Source organism: Dothidotthia symphoricarpi (assembly GCF_010015815.1).
Source record: "Dothidotthia symphoricarpi CBS 119687 unplaced genomic scaffold P153scaffold_1, whole genome shotgun sequence".
NCBI lineage: Eukaryota > Fungi > Ascomycota > Dothideomycetes > Pleosporales > Dothidotthiaceae > Dothidotthia > Dothidotthia symphoricarpi.
This window is the reverse complement of record NW_022985008.1, coordinates 395,142-411,193: the sequence shown is the minus strand read 5'-3', so window position 1 is coordinate 411,193 and position 16,052 is coordinate 395,142. Positions and strand designations below refer to the sequence as shown.

General features: G+C 52.8%; 4 protein-coding genes and 1 non-coding gene across 5 annotated transcripts; 4 read left to right on the top strand and 1 right to left on the bottom strand.

Moving 5' to 3' along the window:
- Positions 1-162: 162 nt before the first annotated feature.
- Positions 163-2,556, bottom strand: P153DRAFT_279979 (catalase; the record flags this gene model as incomplete). Its single annotated transcript, XM_033663053.1, has 4 exons — positions 163-1,278; positions 1,328-1,908; positions 1,964-2,200; positions 2,250-2,556. 4 exons carry the CDS (start codon positions 2,554-2,556, stop codon positions 163-165), a joined length of 2,241 nt encoding a protein of 746 aa, XP_033528873.1.
- A 2,081-nt stretch (positions 2,557-4,637) lies between these two features.
- P153DRAFT_362252 (uncharacterized protein) lies at positions 4,638-6,005 on the top strand. The gene is made up of 3 exons (XM_033667089.1): positions 4,638-5,034; positions 5,088-5,213; positions 5,263-6,005. Exons 1-3 carry the CDS (start codon positions 4,714-4,716, stop codon positions 5,803-5,805), a joined length of 990 nt encoding a protein of 329 aa, XP_033528872.1. The 5' UTR covers positions 4,638-4,713; the 3' UTR covers positions 5,806-6,005.
- Positions 6,006-6,339: 334 nt separating this feature from the next.
- P153DRAFT_362251 (protein transport protein Sec24) lies at positions 6,340-9,751 on the top strand. Its single transcript, XM_033667088.1, has 9 exons — positions 6,340-7,068; positions 7,121-7,134; positions 7,204-7,269; positions 7,327-7,359; positions 7,512-8,954; positions 9,004-9,137; positions 9,189-9,319; positions 9,378-9,559; positions 9,613-9,751. The coding sequence occupies exons 1-9, from the start codon at positions 6,420-6,422 to the stop codon at positions 9,622-9,624; spliced, it is 2,664 nt and encodes an 887-aa protein (XP_033528871.1). The 5' UTR covers positions 6,340-6,419; the 3' UTR covers positions 9,625-9,751.
- Positions 9,752-10,699: 948 nt separating this feature from the next.
- P153DRAFT_t10 lies at positions 10,700-10,836 on the top strand. The gene has a single exon. It is a non-coding gene; the product is annotated as a tRNA-Glu (tRNA).
- Positions 10,837-12,807: 1,971 nt separating this feature from the next.
- Positions 12,808-15,543, top strand: P153DRAFT_2662 (uncharacterized protein). Its single transcript, XM_033662872.1, has 2 exons — positions 12,808-13,513; positions 13,560-15,543. The coding sequence occupies exons 1-2, from the start codon at positions 13,017-13,019 to the stop codon at positions 15,277-15,279; spliced, it is 2,217 nt and encodes a 738-aa protein (XP_033528870.1). The 5' UTR covers positions 12,808-13,016; the 3' UTR covers positions 15,280-15,543.
- The last annotated feature ends 509 nt before the right edge of the window (positions 15,544-16,052 follow it).

The following is a 16,052-nucleotide window of genomic DNA, read 5'->3' as shown; positions in this document are numbered from 1 at the left end:
ATTACGATGGAGAATGCGAGGTTAGCAGACAGACGACGCCTCACCATTTTGTATAAAGACAACAGAGGCAAACAGATTGGATATCAAAACATAGTCTTTGATATTCTCCACAAAACACTGTAATTCTACAACTATCTACTCCTTCCGAAAAGCCCTCCACATCTACTGATCCAGCGGGTATCTATCCAAGAACTTGAAAGTGTACAGACCCTCAGAAAGCTTATCAACGATAGCCGATGTATCTGAGTCTGCGAACTCATACACACCAGGCGTACCAGCCTCGATACCCGCAGCAGTGAAAGCCTGGCTACCTGATCCGATGACGGCAACAGGCTTGCCCCAATGGTATCCGTCTTGCAAGATGGACAGCGGGCGACCGGCAGGGAACAGCGTCGACTTGATGCTTGCGGTGCTGTTTCCGTAGGGCGAACGGGTCGAGTTCGAGTTTGCCAGACTGCCTGTGGGAGCGAAAAGAGCACTGGCAACACCGTCGACAACGATGGCGTCAAATGAGCCGGCAAAGGTCGCCGAGTATGTGGCATCGACTCCCTCGGCGAGGTGCTCGGCTACGACGGTCATGCCGACGTTGACAGCGTCGAGGGCGGTTTTGAGGTTCGCAGCCGCATCGCTCATTGCTGCGTTGGACGTCAAGAAACCGACCTTCAGTCCATCGATTTTCAGCAACGGCTCCCTGGCAGCACTGACGTTGATTGTCGTGTTGTCATGGTAATACTTGTCATCCGCGTCTGGGGCCGTCATGCCAATAGCCTCTGCAACACGCACAGCAACATCGTGGCTGATGCGGTTAAGCTGGATGAGAACGTTGTTCTTGACGACATCGCTGGTAAGTTGCGACGTCTCGAAACGCATGGCGTTGATGAGGAACTGTTGCTCGACGGGCATCAGGGAGTTGTAGAAAAGGCGGGGTTGCGACCAGACGTCTGCAAAGGTGGAAGATACAGCGCGCACGAGTCTTCCTCCAGTGGAGCGGTTGGGGGCGTTGAAGAAGCCACGGCCTTGGTCTTTGGTAGCTTGCTTAGGGGAGCCGGCGTTCATAGTGTTGGGAGAGTAGGGCGCGTTGTTGAGGGGGATGTACATTTGCGCCGCACCATCACGTTGGTTGTTGTGAACTGGAACACGGGGCTGGTTGATTGGGATCTGCTCGAAGTTCGGGCCGTTGTGGCGATTGAGTTGCGTGTCAAGGTAGGAGAAGATACGGCCTTGGAGCAAAGGATCCTCGGTGAAGTCAATGCCCCTGACGATGTGTCCGACTTGGTACTACAGTTGGGTCAGCAGTAGAAAGAATGACAAGCGTGCAACTACTCACCATTACTTGTTCGGTCTCTGCAAAGTAGTTTCGCGGATTGCGGTTCAAAGTCAGCTTTCCCAGAGGTGTAAAGGGAACCAGATCCTCAGGAACTATCTTGGTGGGATCAAGAAGATCAAAGCCGAAACGCAGCTGGTCTTCTTCATCCATGATTTGTGCGCCAAACTCCCACTCAGGGTACAGTCCGTTCTCAATGCTATCCCACAGATCTTGGCGATTAGCATCAGAGTTCTTTCCAGCTGTGGCCTGAGATTCCTCCCACAGCCGCGCTGCTTTTCCTTGCAGAGTCTTGAATCTAAACTTCACGAGCTTAGTCTTGCCTTCGTCTGTGACGAAGCGGAAGGTGTGCACACCCCAGCCATCCATATGCCTATACGAGCGATATGTACCGTGGCCGCTCATCGCCCAGAACAGAGTGTGCATGGTCGATGGCTGTTGGCTGAAGAAATCCCAAGCCTCGTCGTGGGCTGTAGCAGCCTGAGGGATCTCTTTGTCCGGCCTTGGCTTTACAGCATGAATCAAATCAGGGAACTTGATAGCATCCTGAATGAAAAACACAGGGATGTTGTTTCCAACGATGTCTGAGAAAAGTCAGTTCCAAAACCAAGCATACAGTAGTCATGAGAGCAAACCCACCAAAGTTGCCCTCATCAGTGTAGAACCGTACCGCGAAGCCATTGACGTCCCGAACAGTGTCAGCAGATCCACGGCTTCCGGCTACGGTGGAAAATCGAATGAAGACGGGGGTTTCCTTATCCGGAGTGGCTAAGAAAGAGGCACCAGTGATGTTCGACCAATCGCCATAAGACTTGAATACACCGTGAGCACCAGCTCCTCTGGCGTGAACAGCACGCTCTGGGACTCTCTCGTGATCTGGATGGCGAGTCAGCACATGTCATATGGAGTGATGATAGTTTCGTACCGAAGTGCATTATCTTTTCGCGGAAAGTGAAGTCTTCGAGTAGTGTAGGGCCTCGTTCACCCGCACTCAAACTCTCGAGATCGTCGATTGGTCCTCCCGTATTGGTCGTCATGTAAACATCGGTATCGTCGACCTCAAATTGTGCCATGAAATCGTCCGTGGATACAGCGCCTGAACCTGGTCCATCTCGTCGCACTTGGGGGTGATGGGCGGGCAGGTCTCGAGCATCATCCTCCATGAAAGGGCATGCCGCGTGGGCAATGCCGGCGCAAGCAGCAACTGCTGTGAACAGTACGCGTCTGACCATGTTGACGGTTAGCTAAAGAGTGGCGATAGACTGACAAGCAATGGGAGGGCTTCGCTTTATATCGATTAAGGTACCGTCTTGTGCAGCGATCTGCCGTCCCGGCAACCCTTCGTCAAATGAGATTTCCTGGATTTGAGAGCCAGTTCCCGCGTGGTCAAAGCATGGGCATACCAAGTCGCCGGACCCACTGTGGGGAACAACGCTTATACTGAGAACAGGATTCAGTATGTTGGGCGGCGCTAAGACGCTGTGAGTCTATCAAAGACTGCGGAGCAAGACACTGCATTTAGACGGTGCAGCAGACGTTGCCTGAAACGATCGTACAACCCGTAGGCCCGAAATTCGGTGATAGTGTCCATGCAAGATCCTTTGCATCATGCAGTGCAGAGAACTTCATCCTGAGCTTGCTGCCAGGCACGACCTGACCAATAGTCATAAAGTTTACATCGAATGATTCTTGAACAAATGGGCGAGGATTTAGTCACCTTTGTTTAACGAACACACTATGTTAGTGAGCGATCATTAGGGGCATATATCGATCGTCGTATGTTGTGCCTTTTCTAGCCAAGTAGTGAACGCGGCCTGCCAAGACTGACCCGAAAATCGGCCTTTTTTTGGCACCATCGACATTGTGTGTTCGGATTAAAGGATTGCTGAATCAACCCAGCACTGCGCAGCACTATGGGAGGACTGAAGTTCAAACACCCGTTCCTAGTCCGCCAGGATGAAGAACGGCGGCATTTGAGGTTGTAGCCGTTGAACACAAGGGTACTGATCACGCCAGTGTTTTTCAGGTCCCAAGCGGTCACCCCTCTTGGCATCGATAGCGAAGTTTCGGTTTTTACATGGGCAAAACAACTTCAGGATTATGGGAGCACATTGGCCTGGATGTCTAGAATTAGTAATGGTGAGGTGAGGCTCAGGATGGCCCACTTAGCCAAGGCGGAGCGGAATCTCACCCTGGTGACTGACGTCATCAGCTCATGGCCCTGAGCTACGCCAGGATTGCCCTGCAGTTCGACGGAACAACGCGATATGTAACGAAAAACCGCGTGTTGCCAAGATCTCCAGAATGGAATGCTGGGCTGAAACCGTACGTTCAACTTGTCTGGGGGCCATGCAGCATAGTAACCGCCAGTAGTGCCTGTAAGCACTCAAAGTTCGGGCGAAAGCGCGGTACAGAGTTGTTCGCCGTGAAACAATCCATTCCAAGGGTAAGAGATGGTGGTGGAGAAGAAACGAGACAGGTCGCAAATTATAGACCCATAGTACGAGTCCTCGATCATCTAATGTCGTACGCCCCCAAAGATCATTCCTATCAGGACTGAGAGTGTTGTTTGGCCATGGAATGCGCTCCGCTATCAATCGATCGTGTTTCTAGTGGACGGGTTATGAACCCGCCGTCTGGTTCACATGACAGGAGACGGGTTGTGCTGCAATAGCTTTGTGCTGTGTTACGTCCGAACACACGTGCTACGCGCGTCGCGCTGGCGTATGGCTGTCATGACGAGCGAAACATCTGGTCTTTTGCTGCTCGGTAGGACGTCTTGGGAACTCGCCGTCGTGGTGGCTTCTGTCGACAAGTCCAACACAAGATTGTGACGGATAGTTGCGGAAGAGCTTGTCGCGATACTCGCATCTGGGATTGGCGGGAGACAGCAATGGTGTGTGACTACTGGTACTGAAGCGCAGTTTCCGCAACGGGGATGACATCACTGCAACTTGCAAGTGGTACAATGACCCCTCGCTCTCAAGTCACATCAACCTCAAATCGACATCGCAACAACAGAGCAGTAAGTGTTTCACGAAAGCTGCTTTATTTTCCACAAAGGTATATCCTACCACCCTTCCAACGCTATTATCTTGATGAGCAACCGATCCACGAGCGCACTCTGCTTCAAGTTCAAGAGTCGCTAACAGCAAACAGTGTGCAAAGTACAATATAGACACGAACAGTATCTTGACAACACCCCTCACAATGTAAGCTGGTCTTCTTCTCCAAACATCCTCCAAGTTATTCGAACAATCCGAGGCGTCCGTCAACTTGAACATGCGAGTAACCGTCCGTCTGCACACCATAGGAATCGATCACTCTCTACTCGCTCGAAGAAGAGCACGAGCACTAGTACCGACAAGCCAACGAAGCACCGCTTCACCATGGCGTCTCTACGAGGCACGCAGCAGCCAGAGCTATCGAAGAAGCTTTACAAGATCATCAAGTCTGAGAACCACGCCATCGGCGCCTACGAGGCTGCAGCGCGCGAACGAGTTGGAATTGCGCAGCAACTCTCAGAATGGGGTGAAGCGACAGGGGACGAGACGATTTCGGAGATCTCAGACAAGATGGGCGTCTTGCTAGCAGAGATTGCAGAACAGGAGGATCTCTATGCGAAAGCATTGGAGGAATACAGAGGCGTCTTGAAGCAAATCCGGAACACGGAGAGCTCTGTACAGCCCAGTCGTGATCACAAGGTCAAGGTAAGGATTCCCCCACGAACCTCCATCTGCTCGTTCTGACTGACATGTAACAGATCTCAGATGAGATTGCAAAACTGAAGTACAAGGAACCCCAGAATACTAAGATCGTCCAGCTTGAGCAAGAGCTAGTTCGTGCGGAGGCACAGAGCTTGGTCGCAGAGGCACAACTCAGCAACATTGTGAGGCATACTCAGTATTAGGCTCAGAAGACTTACTAACAAATTCCAGACTCGCCAGAAGTTCAAGGAGGCCTATGATCACCACCTCGCAGCCACGATTGAACGTGCCGAGAAGCAAATAATCCTAGCCAAACACGCCCGTCGTCTTCTGAACCTCGTCGACGATACTCCGATAGTGCCAGGCGACGTGCACCCAGCGTTCCAGGAAGTTGAGGCTGCCCGTCAAGTTATCACCGACGCTGAGGCAGATCTTCGTGAGTACGAGCTCAACGTTGATCCTATCAATTCGAATGCGGGGAACCTTGGTGTGGGTGCTATGCCCAGCAACGTAGTGCGCCAGACTGAGTCCACGGCCTATGAACCCAGCAACGTAGTAAGCCAGACTGAGTCCGCGGCCTATGAACCCACTCCGTATACGGATGTGACATCTCCCAGCACCAACACTATCGATGAGCACCGCCATGTATCTTCCGGCTCCTATGGTACTTATGGCGAGGCTCAGTCTTCGCACCCCGTGTCTGATGCACAACGTGTGGAGACATTGGAGAGACAACAGGCGGTCGAGATGCAACAGACACCTCATGTCGCTTGAGTATGGTTTGATGCTGATTGTCGAAGCCGGCTATGTCTGGAAAGTGATACAGTTTAGTACTTGGCGCGGATACTCGCGTTCATGACTTGATGCTTTGGTGGAGTAATGCTTGTGGACAGTGCGAATTGATATCCTGCGAGGTTCATGTTTGTTGTTGGCGTGTCTTAGTACCAATATGAATATAATCTAGCGACACCTCATCCATCTTCCGTTCATACCACGTATGCAACTATGCGTTTTACTGATGCCTTGGAGTAGCATTACACCATCTCTCCGAAAACTGGTGTGTGATTGCGACACGTGGAGAAAATACGGAAAGGGTGCACAAGTGACACGCAGAGAGTGCTCAGCTGAATTGTAGTGACGAATCAGTGGAACAAAACAGCTGGTGCCTGGTGGTCTTGGATAAGGTTTCGAGAGGTGCTTCTATCGATGAATGTTTGTCTGTGCGGTTTGGCGGGGATGTTTCTTAGCGTGGAATATGGCGCCGCTCTCAAGGACACATCAACCTCACCCTAAATTCCCAAACGACCTCATCGTCAGCAAATATATACCGTCCCGCCGCCAGTTCTCCTCGATCCCCCGTCCTCATCCCGAACCCCGCTCCTCTCGCCATGGCGGACCGTAAGAAGAGGGACCGATATGCGGGCGCAGCGTACGAGTTTGGAGCCAACTCAGCACTGAATGCTGGAATCGGCGGAGCTCCCCTAGCCCAAGGCGCTGCTCCTGGCTACGGAGCGCCTGCACCGAGCTATGGGGCCCCAGTGCCTGCGTATGGCGCTCCAGCACCAGGATATGGAGCACCAGCGCCAGGGTATGGAGCACCAGCACCCAGCTATGGACAACCTGCTGCCCAGGACCCCAACGCGCTCAGCCAGCAGTTCGGGCAGATGAACATGGGAGCACAACAAGGGCAGGTGGCGCCACAGGTGCAGCAACCTGCCGCCGTGGCACAGCAGAACCAATTGTTCCCCTCGGACCTCATCGCCCAGCCCTTCCACGTCTCGGAGCTCTACAACCCTCCACCGCCCATTCATCTGCCTGCAAACGCCGCTGCCACACCCTCCGAGTTCGCAAACGAGTCGAGCAAATACCTGCGCTGTACCCTGAACACGATCCCTACCAACCACTCACTGCTGAAGAAGAGCAAGCTGCCCTTTGCCCTGGTCATCAGCCCCTACGCGAGCTTACACGACTCGGAGGACCCAATCCCAGTCGTCCACGATCAGGTCATCAGCCGTTGTCGGCGATGCCGCGCCTACAGTATGCTTCACTTCCAAACCCTATTACACGATATGCTGACATGTGAATGCAGTCAACCCCTTCGTCGTATGTCGCGCCCCAAAGCTGCTCCCGAGCGCCCTCCCATGCACGATCCACGCTGACAATATGGCATAGTCATTCCTCGATCATGGGCACAGGTGGAGGTGCAACATGTGCAGTCTGACAAATGACGTGCCCCAGGTGCGTATCGAATGACATAACATTGGCAATTGGAGGGCTGGCTGACTCGCCATGTAGGCATTCGATTGGGATGCGACGCAACAGAAGAGTGTAAGTCTAGCTCCACAAACAGTCATTCTTAGCATTTCACGTCGAGTGAAACCCGATGAGCTCATAGCTCAGACCGCCTGAATTGTTTTTAAAGGGCTGCACGAAAATGAAACCGTCACATCGTCCAGCTTGTTCATACTGACCTTATCTAGGTGGATCGTTGGCAACGGCCAGAACTGAATTACGCTGTCACGGAGTTTGTGGCGCCACAAGAGTACATGGTCCGACCTCCGCAGCCGCTCTGCTATTACCTGATCATCGACTGCACACAAGCTTCAGTCAACTGCGGTCTTGTTGCAGTTGCTGCGCGAGTCATAAAGGAGGCACTCGACCGGATACCCAATGCAGACGGTCGCACGCGCATCGGATTTATGGCTGTAGACTCGGGTCTACACTTCTTCTCTATCCCACCGGACGGCAGCGAGAGCAGCGAACCCCAGCAAATGGTCGTATCAGATCTAGATGAGCCTTATCTACCGATGCCCTCAGACCTACTCGTCAGCTTGAGTGAATGCCGCAACAACATCGACGTCTTCCTTGATCGTCTTCCAGCTATGTTCCAAAACACACACGTTCCTGGGTTTGCTCTTGGGTCTGCTCTCCGATCAGCACACAAGCTGATCTCGCCGCTTGGTGGAAAACTGACTGTGCTCGCTGCGTCACTTCCTAATGTCGGGCACGCTGCTCTTAGCCCGAGAGAGGACAAATCGTTATTGGGCACTAGCAAGGAGGCCAGCCTGTTACAACCCGCGAACAACTGGTACAAATCGTTTGCGGTGGAATGCTCCAAGAACCAAGTCTCTGTTGATATGTTCTTGTTTTCTTCCCAATACCAGGACGTAGCAACACTCAGCAACCTCCCAAGATTCACTGCAGGCCAGACGTACTTCTACCCTGGATGGAATTCCCAGAGACAAGAGGATGTTGTTAAGCTTGCGACGGAGCTGTCGGATTACCTGTCGGCGGAAATTGGGTTGGAGGCTGTGCTTCGAGTGCGCGCCACGACTGGGTTGAGGATGTCCGCATTCTACGGAAACTTCTTCAATCGCTCCTCCGATCTGTGCGCATTCCCTGCTTACCCTAGAGATCAAGCCGTTGTCATCGAAGTCGCTATCGATGAGACCATAAGCAAGCCTTTTGCCTGTCTCCAGGCTGCCGTACTACACACTACTTCAGGTGGGCAACGCCGTATCAGAGTTTTGACACTTGCTGTACCCACTACGGAAAGCCTGGCTTCGGTCTACGCTTCAGCGGATGCACAGGCCATCACTACCTATTTTGCGCACAAGGCTGTTGAACGTGCATTGTCGAGCGGGTTGGACGCTGCACGAGACGCCCTGCAAGGGAAGGTCATTGAAATTCTGTCAACATACAGAAAGGAGCTGGCGGGCGGCAGCATGGGAGGTGGCGGTCTCCAGCTGCCTCAAAACCTGCGCTCTCTTCCAATCCTGTTCTTGGGTCTCATCAAGAACGTTGGTCTCAGGAAAAGCGCTCAGATACCTTCCGACCTTCGATCGGCTGCTCTGGATCTTCTCTCTACGCTGCCGATGCGATTGCTGGTTCAGTACATCTACCCCAGCTTCTACAGCCTTCACGTAAGCTCTTCGCACCTTCTGGAAATAATTATGGACTAACAACTTGTAGGATATGCCCGACGATGCCGGTGTACCTGACAGCGTCACCGGTCAGGTCATGATGCCTTCACCCCTAAACCTGATGTCTCAATCCATTGTACCGTACGGGTTGTACCTTTTGGATGATGGTGTCAACCAGTTCTTGTGAGTATATGTGGAGGAAGTACCTTGTTAAATCACAGCTAACGTCACCAGGTGGATTGGTCGCGATGCTGTACCAGCACTTCTCAATGACGTCTTTGGTGTAGAAGATCGTTCGCAACTCAAACAGGGCAAGGCCTCTTTGCCAATTCTGGACAACGAGTACTCTGAGAGAGTGCGAGCTGGTAAGCCAACGAAGACCGTCCTCGAGCCACATGGCATTTATCTAACGTGAACCAACAGTCGTCGAAAAGTCGAGAGACCACAAGTCCAAGGGTGTTGGAAGCATTACACTGCCAACACTTTACATCATCAAGGAGGACGGCGACCCAAGTCTCAAGCTCTGGGCACAAACGCTACTTGTCGAGGACCGAGCGGACCAGGGCGAGAGCATCGTGCAATGGATAAGCAAGCTCAGGGAGAAGGTACGTTGAAGTCCACTGTGGTCAGATGAGCACTTGAGCTAATCCGGCATTAGGTTGTGCAGTAAATCTTAGAACAGCAGCGAGGCGTCATTATAGTTTTGCGGCAGGTCTAGTCACGCACGAGTCGACCTTTTGGGGGCAGGCAGGGTACGAGTAAGAAATCAGCAACTTTTGGGACCAGGGCGATTTGAATCATGATTTGTAGCTGTAAACTATGCTCTCATACGTACAAGTCTGTATGAAGCAGGGGAAGGGAAAGGGGGGGGGGGGGGGGGGGGGGGGGGGGGGGGGTCAATCATGAATACTAAACCCAGCAAGCAATGCAGAACTTGATCTACATAATGTGCTTTTCCTGAAGATTCACCTACCTACCTATCTAGGACGACGCGTTCTTACCGCTTTTCCTTGGCGCGGCTGTGAATGTGTGTCACTGGAAGGGGGTATGTCGTGTTACGTCTATGCGATTATCCTTCTGTGCGGCGGATCTTTTGTGCACGATAGATAGATAGGGCGTTGTTGTGGAAAGTCTGCGTGCGTGGGATCTTTTTTTTTTTTTGAAACGGTAGATGGGTAGTACTACTTTTGGTGCATGTAATGCCGGCTCATCTAGAGAGTTCTTCATGTTGTGCGACCGGAGGGGGGGGAGACTGTTGATGCGTATGTTATTCTGAAATCTCAGCTCGTAACTTTTGTTGAAGGAGTTGTGGTTAGCGTGGTGCGGTTGCTTGGAAGGGGATACGATCTAACTTTGGTAGAAGAGTATTGACCGCTTCGTTGTTTGGCGGGGATACGATGTTGGATTTTGGATGGCGGGAATGTATGATGTTGTGATTATACGAGATTTGTAGCGGGAGTGATGCTGTTTTGGGTATTTGGTGGTTGGTACTGGGTATCTGGATGGTGGGTCGGTGGTTCTTGATCTTCATGAAGAGATACTTGGGAAATGATGGGTTTATGCGTGGTTCTGGTTCGCTTGGCTACTGTCCCCGCTTCAAACTCCAATCGTTGTTTGTGGGTTTGGGAGCCCCCACTCACAGATGGACGGATTGAGGTGGGGAGCAGCAAGGCTTCGTTTGTACCCATGTTCAATTTGTGTGAACATATACATCAAAATTTGGCAATTGCCCATCAAACAATTACGGGCCGGTAACTCAGTGGTAGAGGTTAGTTCACTCATTCACTCACTCATCAATTGTCACTAACAGCATCACAGTGTAGGACTGCAGCTCACCAAAGCCGTCTTCCCGAAGTCACCGGTTCGACTCCGGTTCGGCCCTTTCTTTTTTCATCTTTGCACATGGTGGGTTCATCATAGTCTTCAATCGTGATCAGCATCTTTTTTTGCAGCAACTAACAACCCTTGTGCATTTCCTGCTGAAGCTTTGCAAGATGATCGCACAAGGTCACACATGGCTGACTTGCAGGCTGGTTAAATCCGTTACTTCCCGGGATTGATGAGTTTGCCCCTCAACACCATGCAGGCATCGCCACCACAGACCACCTTCGCTGGCGGCTGATCTACACGTCTGTTTCGTCAACGTACACAAGCCTGCATGAACAGCTCGCGGCTAGGCAGGTCAGAACCATAGCGCATATCCACACCCAGGCTATACTTTATCGACGGCCCGGCTATCTTACCTCAGTTGCGAAGTGAAGGACGTTGATGAATTTCGACGGAGGATGTGAATTGAATTCCATGTCACTCCGGCCATCACTCGGGTGCTCCCCAAGATCTGTGGCACCGCGCGCACGACGATATTGGGAATAAAGCATGGGCTCGCCTCGTATGCACGTGGAGGCGCCGTCAGATGACCATGCAGCCTAAGGCCTGAGGAATGCTCCCCGTCCGCATCCTCCGCGGTGGCACAGGCTCAACAGCTGTAGGCCAGGAGCTTAAATTCGGCGTCCCTACTTTGCTTATGTGCACGTTGCTGATTGTGCTTTTCGCAGGCAAGTCCAATAGAGACGGCTTGGATGCAAGCCTTGCGCATGCTTTTCTTGCCACGATCATCCCGAGTTAACGCTTTTCCCGCTGCTCGAAGCGAGAGCAGAAGCAAAGGCTGACACGATCGAGGCCCGGATGAATCACGGATACTAGTCGTTCGCTTCGGCAAGGTACCAAGGTACACTGAAGCCCCCTTGCAGCGGCGCTTGTCCATGCTTTTAGCTGCAGCACCTCAGATTTGGGCCGCCAATGGCTACACTGGGAAGTGCCCATCCTTCGCTTCAGAGCACGGCGCCAGGCTCGATGCTTGCAGTCGTCCTCTGCCAGACGCGCACCGCTGCTGTTGGGGTGGATTGTCAGCCCCGCCATTGGTGCACTCAGCTACTGCGACATGTGAAACGCGTGGTGGGGGGTGTGGCTCCGTCATCAAATATGTATGGAACTCGAGTACGCTTCACGCCCCAGCCACAGATCCCTGGCGGTTTTTGGCTCTGCTCAATCCACCCTCCAGGGCGGGTGATATCGCGGATTGCAGCATTCCGGATGCAGACCGTGGGCCCATCCTCGCGTGCATGAGCAGCTCGCTGCCGTATTCCCTACCACAAGGGGCCTGCAGAACTGGCCGCTTACTCGGACTCGGAAGAGCACCTCGCAACGAGGCTTGGTCCACGTAGTCTGACAGGTGCGTAACAGGACGCCCGCGGGCTCAGCTGGCCTTTTGAGGTTGACAAAGGCTTGGCCCAGTTGCGGCAAGTCTTAGGATCTGCACGCAAAGTGCATCGCCGCAAGGTGGATCGGACTCTAACACTCTAACCCCAGCCTTCAGGCGTACAAGGCCGCTAACATCCATCCCAACCCCTCCTCGCATGCAGTTGCAACGCAATATTGCTTTCGACCCCCCCAGTCCCGCACGAACACCGTCCTTGGGCCTCGCAGACCGTGCTGAATCTAGCTCGTGCGTTCCTGAGAGAGCCGCATTCTGCGTGTCCTTATGCAGCATCGAGTCCTCGAGTGCCCCCGCCACTGAGGTAGACGCCCGCCTTATCGCGTATCGCCCACTCCTCCAAACTCCGAGCATCCGTCGCTCTTGCATCAGCACCGTCGCGCGCGCACTCCTTGACGGGTGCTTTCGTCACGACTCACGACTCACGACGCGGTTCCAGTTCTCTTTGTTGTTCTTTGCTCATTTCTCATCTGCCGGTCGCCGAGTTTGAATGTTGTTGCAACACGGTCTCTATTCGTCGTCGTCATCTCTGTCTCAGCCTTTCTAATCCGCATCGAAGAAGGAGTAACCCGCAGTATTGTTGTAACTGCGTGCTTTCGCGAGAATTCTACTTAGTCTTTGAGCTTGTATTAACCTGAGGCCGTTCGTCGTTGTAGCTGTCCGGGAATTCTCCATAGCCCACGCAGGCTGTGCGCGGTACGTGCGCCGAAGGCACCTCCAAAGCACGTTGAGCAGTGGACGCGCCGAGAACCGAGACGTCAGGATCACTACCTACCCACTGCGTCAACATGTCTACATTTCGAGCTGTCAACACCATGCTGACAGTACCGGATCCACCACCAGGGCGCCCGGGAGAAGAGACCACTCCCACGACTCCTCGCCCAAACAGCATGTTTTTCGCCGAGTCGAGAACAGCAGAGGATGCTCGCGCTGAGGACGCATCCGTTAAAACTCCAACGCGCAACACCTTTACCGGTCTAGCCGCTCAACGGCCACTCCCTTCGTCGCCTTTCACGCCCGCACGCCAACTAAGCGAAACACCCTCGAACAAGAGTGACAGGAGTAGGGAGCACTCGCATAGATCGGCACAGTCTGTAGATTCCCCACAAGACGTCCAGATGGGTGACGACGACGAGGATGACAAGGATGGGTCAGACAACGAGAGCGTAACCAGTGATACAAACAGGCCATCGAAAAAGAAGAAGGGTCAACGGTTCTTTTGCACCGAGTTCCCGCCTTGCAACCTGAGCTTCACTAGAAGCGAACATTTGGCGAGACACATCCGGTACGTCTTGTGCTATGCGTCGAGATTCACAGCTAATATCATGCAGTAAGCACACTGGCGAGCGGCCGTTTCAATGTCATTGCTCCCGGCGTTTCTCGCGACTCGATAACCTCCGACAACATGCGCAGACTGTCCATGTAAACGAGGACATCCCATCAGAATCGCTCGCCGCAACTGGTACTCGATTCCAAAGGCAGATCCGGACTGATCGTGTAAGGCCACCGGGAAACCGCTCGAGGGCAAATACACTAGGCAGCACAGGAGGGCACAGCAGAGGTCACAGCAGAAACTTGTCAGCGTCCAGTATAACATCCACCATTTCTAGTATGAGCGTAGCGCAGACTCCAGACATAAGACGTCGCCCCCCACCTCTCGCCATGGCCAACGATGGTGCTGCTAGGGCGCGTCTGTCAATCAGCACTATGGAGGCCTACAATCCGCCGCTTATGGGAAGCCCTGGACCGCAAATTGTTGATTACGAGGTACAGTCGAACGCTCCAACTACGCCAACTTCAGCCACCTTCTCCACAGCTGCGGGTAGTCCTGCTCATTTTGGGTCAACTCTTCAGTCTCCTGCCTCCAATGCATCGAGACCGGTATCTTGGGCAGGTCACGGCATTCCAGGACGCCGAGTATCAGTTTCGTCTATCGGGAATCCGTTTTCTGGACCGCCCGGGTCGCTTCCTCCTCCGTACATGAGTCCCCTACCACCGCAACCATCTGCCGCTCCGACGTTTTCAAGTCAAAGTAGCGTATATGCCAGTCCTACGACATCGAACTTCCCAGAACACAGAAGAGAGTCCAATGCGGATGCCGACTGGAGGAGGCGCACCTGGCATCCAGGAACATACACAGGTCCTCGCCCGGCGACTAGTGGTCTCGGATACCATCAGACGCCGGATGCCTTGAGACCATCATATACAACGCAGCCTGCGGCCTCACAGACCACTAGGCTGCCTGGTATCGAGAGTTTCGATTATGCACCTCCCCCACCACCTCTTACACGTCAGCAATCAGGTCCGATGCAGATGGAGTCCCCCGCGCGTCCGCTCACTTATCACGCACCAGTTGATTCTAGACCAAGCACCAGACACGAGAAACGTTCAAGTATCTCATGGGATATCAACCGTCTTGAACTCAACAGCCCTATCACGCCGCGGGAGCAGTGGTCGCAATATCCCCATAGCGGACAATCTAGCACAGGGCGGCCGTTGACAGCACCGCATGGTTACTTCAGCCAACGTCAGCCAGCCTATGCTACTCAGTCTGTGATGAGTTCTCCACTGCAATCAGCAAGGAACTCGCAAGAGCAACCTGTTACGCCTCGCAAGAACAAACGACAGGCCTGGTACATGGGACCCATCAGTCAACCAGTACGAGCTATGCAACGTACATCTCCCGAAGACTCAAGTAGCAGCGAAGGTGTGCCAACTCCTGGGATCGCGACGATGGCCGAATATCATCCTGCAATCATGCACAACAATGAACATGTCGAAGTGCAGCCTCTCGGACCTCCGGTGGAAGATTCCAAGCTCATCTCACAGGAATCAATCATGGAAAGGCCGCATCCATTCAGTCCGCAGTATCGACACTACCATAGTCATAGTTTGTCCAGTTCTGGATATCGTCCGCAACGCGAACCTGAAAGAGGTCCAGCCCAGTTCGGACAACCTCTGCCGCAGACGGGCGCCAACGACATGAGACGATTGGAAGCGCTTGTGGCTGTTGCGACGGGAGAGCAGCAGACTGTCGAGAACCGATCCTGAGTAGTGTCGAGCACCCACGATCACGACCCCCTGCATGATCGCATCCTGGAGTGGTATATCCTCTCAGCCCATGTAAAGGACACACATACGATGTTACGAAACCCATGACGAATCTCCTTCGGTTTGGCCGCACGATGTACATCCTTTTGTTTCTGTTCAGCACCACACGACATGCCGTCTCCCTGTTCTTTTGTTGGTGGAGAGAGTTTCCATTGTCACTTTCGAAGATACCCAGAAGAGTAACAGTGCTCGCATTTTTACGGGATACTTACGGACCAACATTTCCTATCGCCGCAACGCAATTGTTTCTGATTTTACGCAAGCGCATCATAGTTTCTTGATTGTGGTCTGCTTTATTTGGAATTCAGGAATATACCAGATCGTAGGATAGCGGGCGCTGCGGGGTTTTTTCTTCCATTATTACATTTCTCGTTGCTTTGCGCTGCATCTTTGTCTTTGTTTCGGCGGGACGAGAGGTGGAATTGGGTATCATAATGACTGAATGTTGGTTTGGGTGGAAGCTTTATTTAGTCTTTTCGGGCAATATTAGTTGTCTGTATATACTTGACATGGCCTTTGGCTGCATCCGAAATCTTCACTCTTGTGCGACTTGATCCTACGTTAGCCATGTAGTGTTGGTAGTTGATAAACTCCTCAGCATATGGGTGCAAGATCTTTGGCTGTTGTATACCGCTTGTTTGCAGTCTGTTGTGATGGGCGACTACGTGATGTTTGTAGGGTCGTCCAGTTTCTCTTGGCAGAGTGAAAGTCGA

Bases quoted from the DNA above. Each gene is read 5' to 3' on its own strand.
- P153DRAFT_362252 (XM_033667089.1), top strand. From the start codon at position 4,714: ATGGCGTCTCTACGAGGCACGCAGCAGCCAGAGCTATCGAAGAAGCTT. The intron at 5,035-5,087 runs GTAAGGATTCCC...GACATGTAACAG, and splicing joins GTCGTGATCACAAGGTCAAG to ATCTCAGATGAGATTGCAAA. The intron at 5,214-5,262 runs GTGAGGCATACT...AACAAATTCCAG, and splicing joins AGGCACAACTCAGCAACATT to ACTCGCCAGAAGTTCAAGGA.
- P153DRAFT_362251 (XM_033667088.1), top strand. From the start codon at position 6,420: ATGGCGGACCGTAAGAAGAGGGACCGATATGCGGGCGCAGCGTACGAG. The intron at 7,270-7,326 runs GTGCGTATCGAA...CTCGCCATGTAG, and splicing joins TGACAAATGACGTGCCCCAG to GCATTCGATTGGGATGCGAC. The intron at 7,360-7,511 runs GTAAGTCTAGCT...GACCTTATCTAG, and splicing joins ATGCGACGCAACAGAAGAGT to GTGGATCGTTGGCAACGGCC.
- P153DRAFT_2662 (XM_033662872.1), top strand. From the start codon at position 13,017: ATGTCTACATTTCGAGCTGTCAACACCATGCTGACAGTACCGGATCCA. The intron at 13,514-13,559 runs GTACGTCTTGTG...AATATCATGCAG, and splicing joins CATTTGGCGAGACACATCCG to TAAGCACACTGGCGAGCGGC.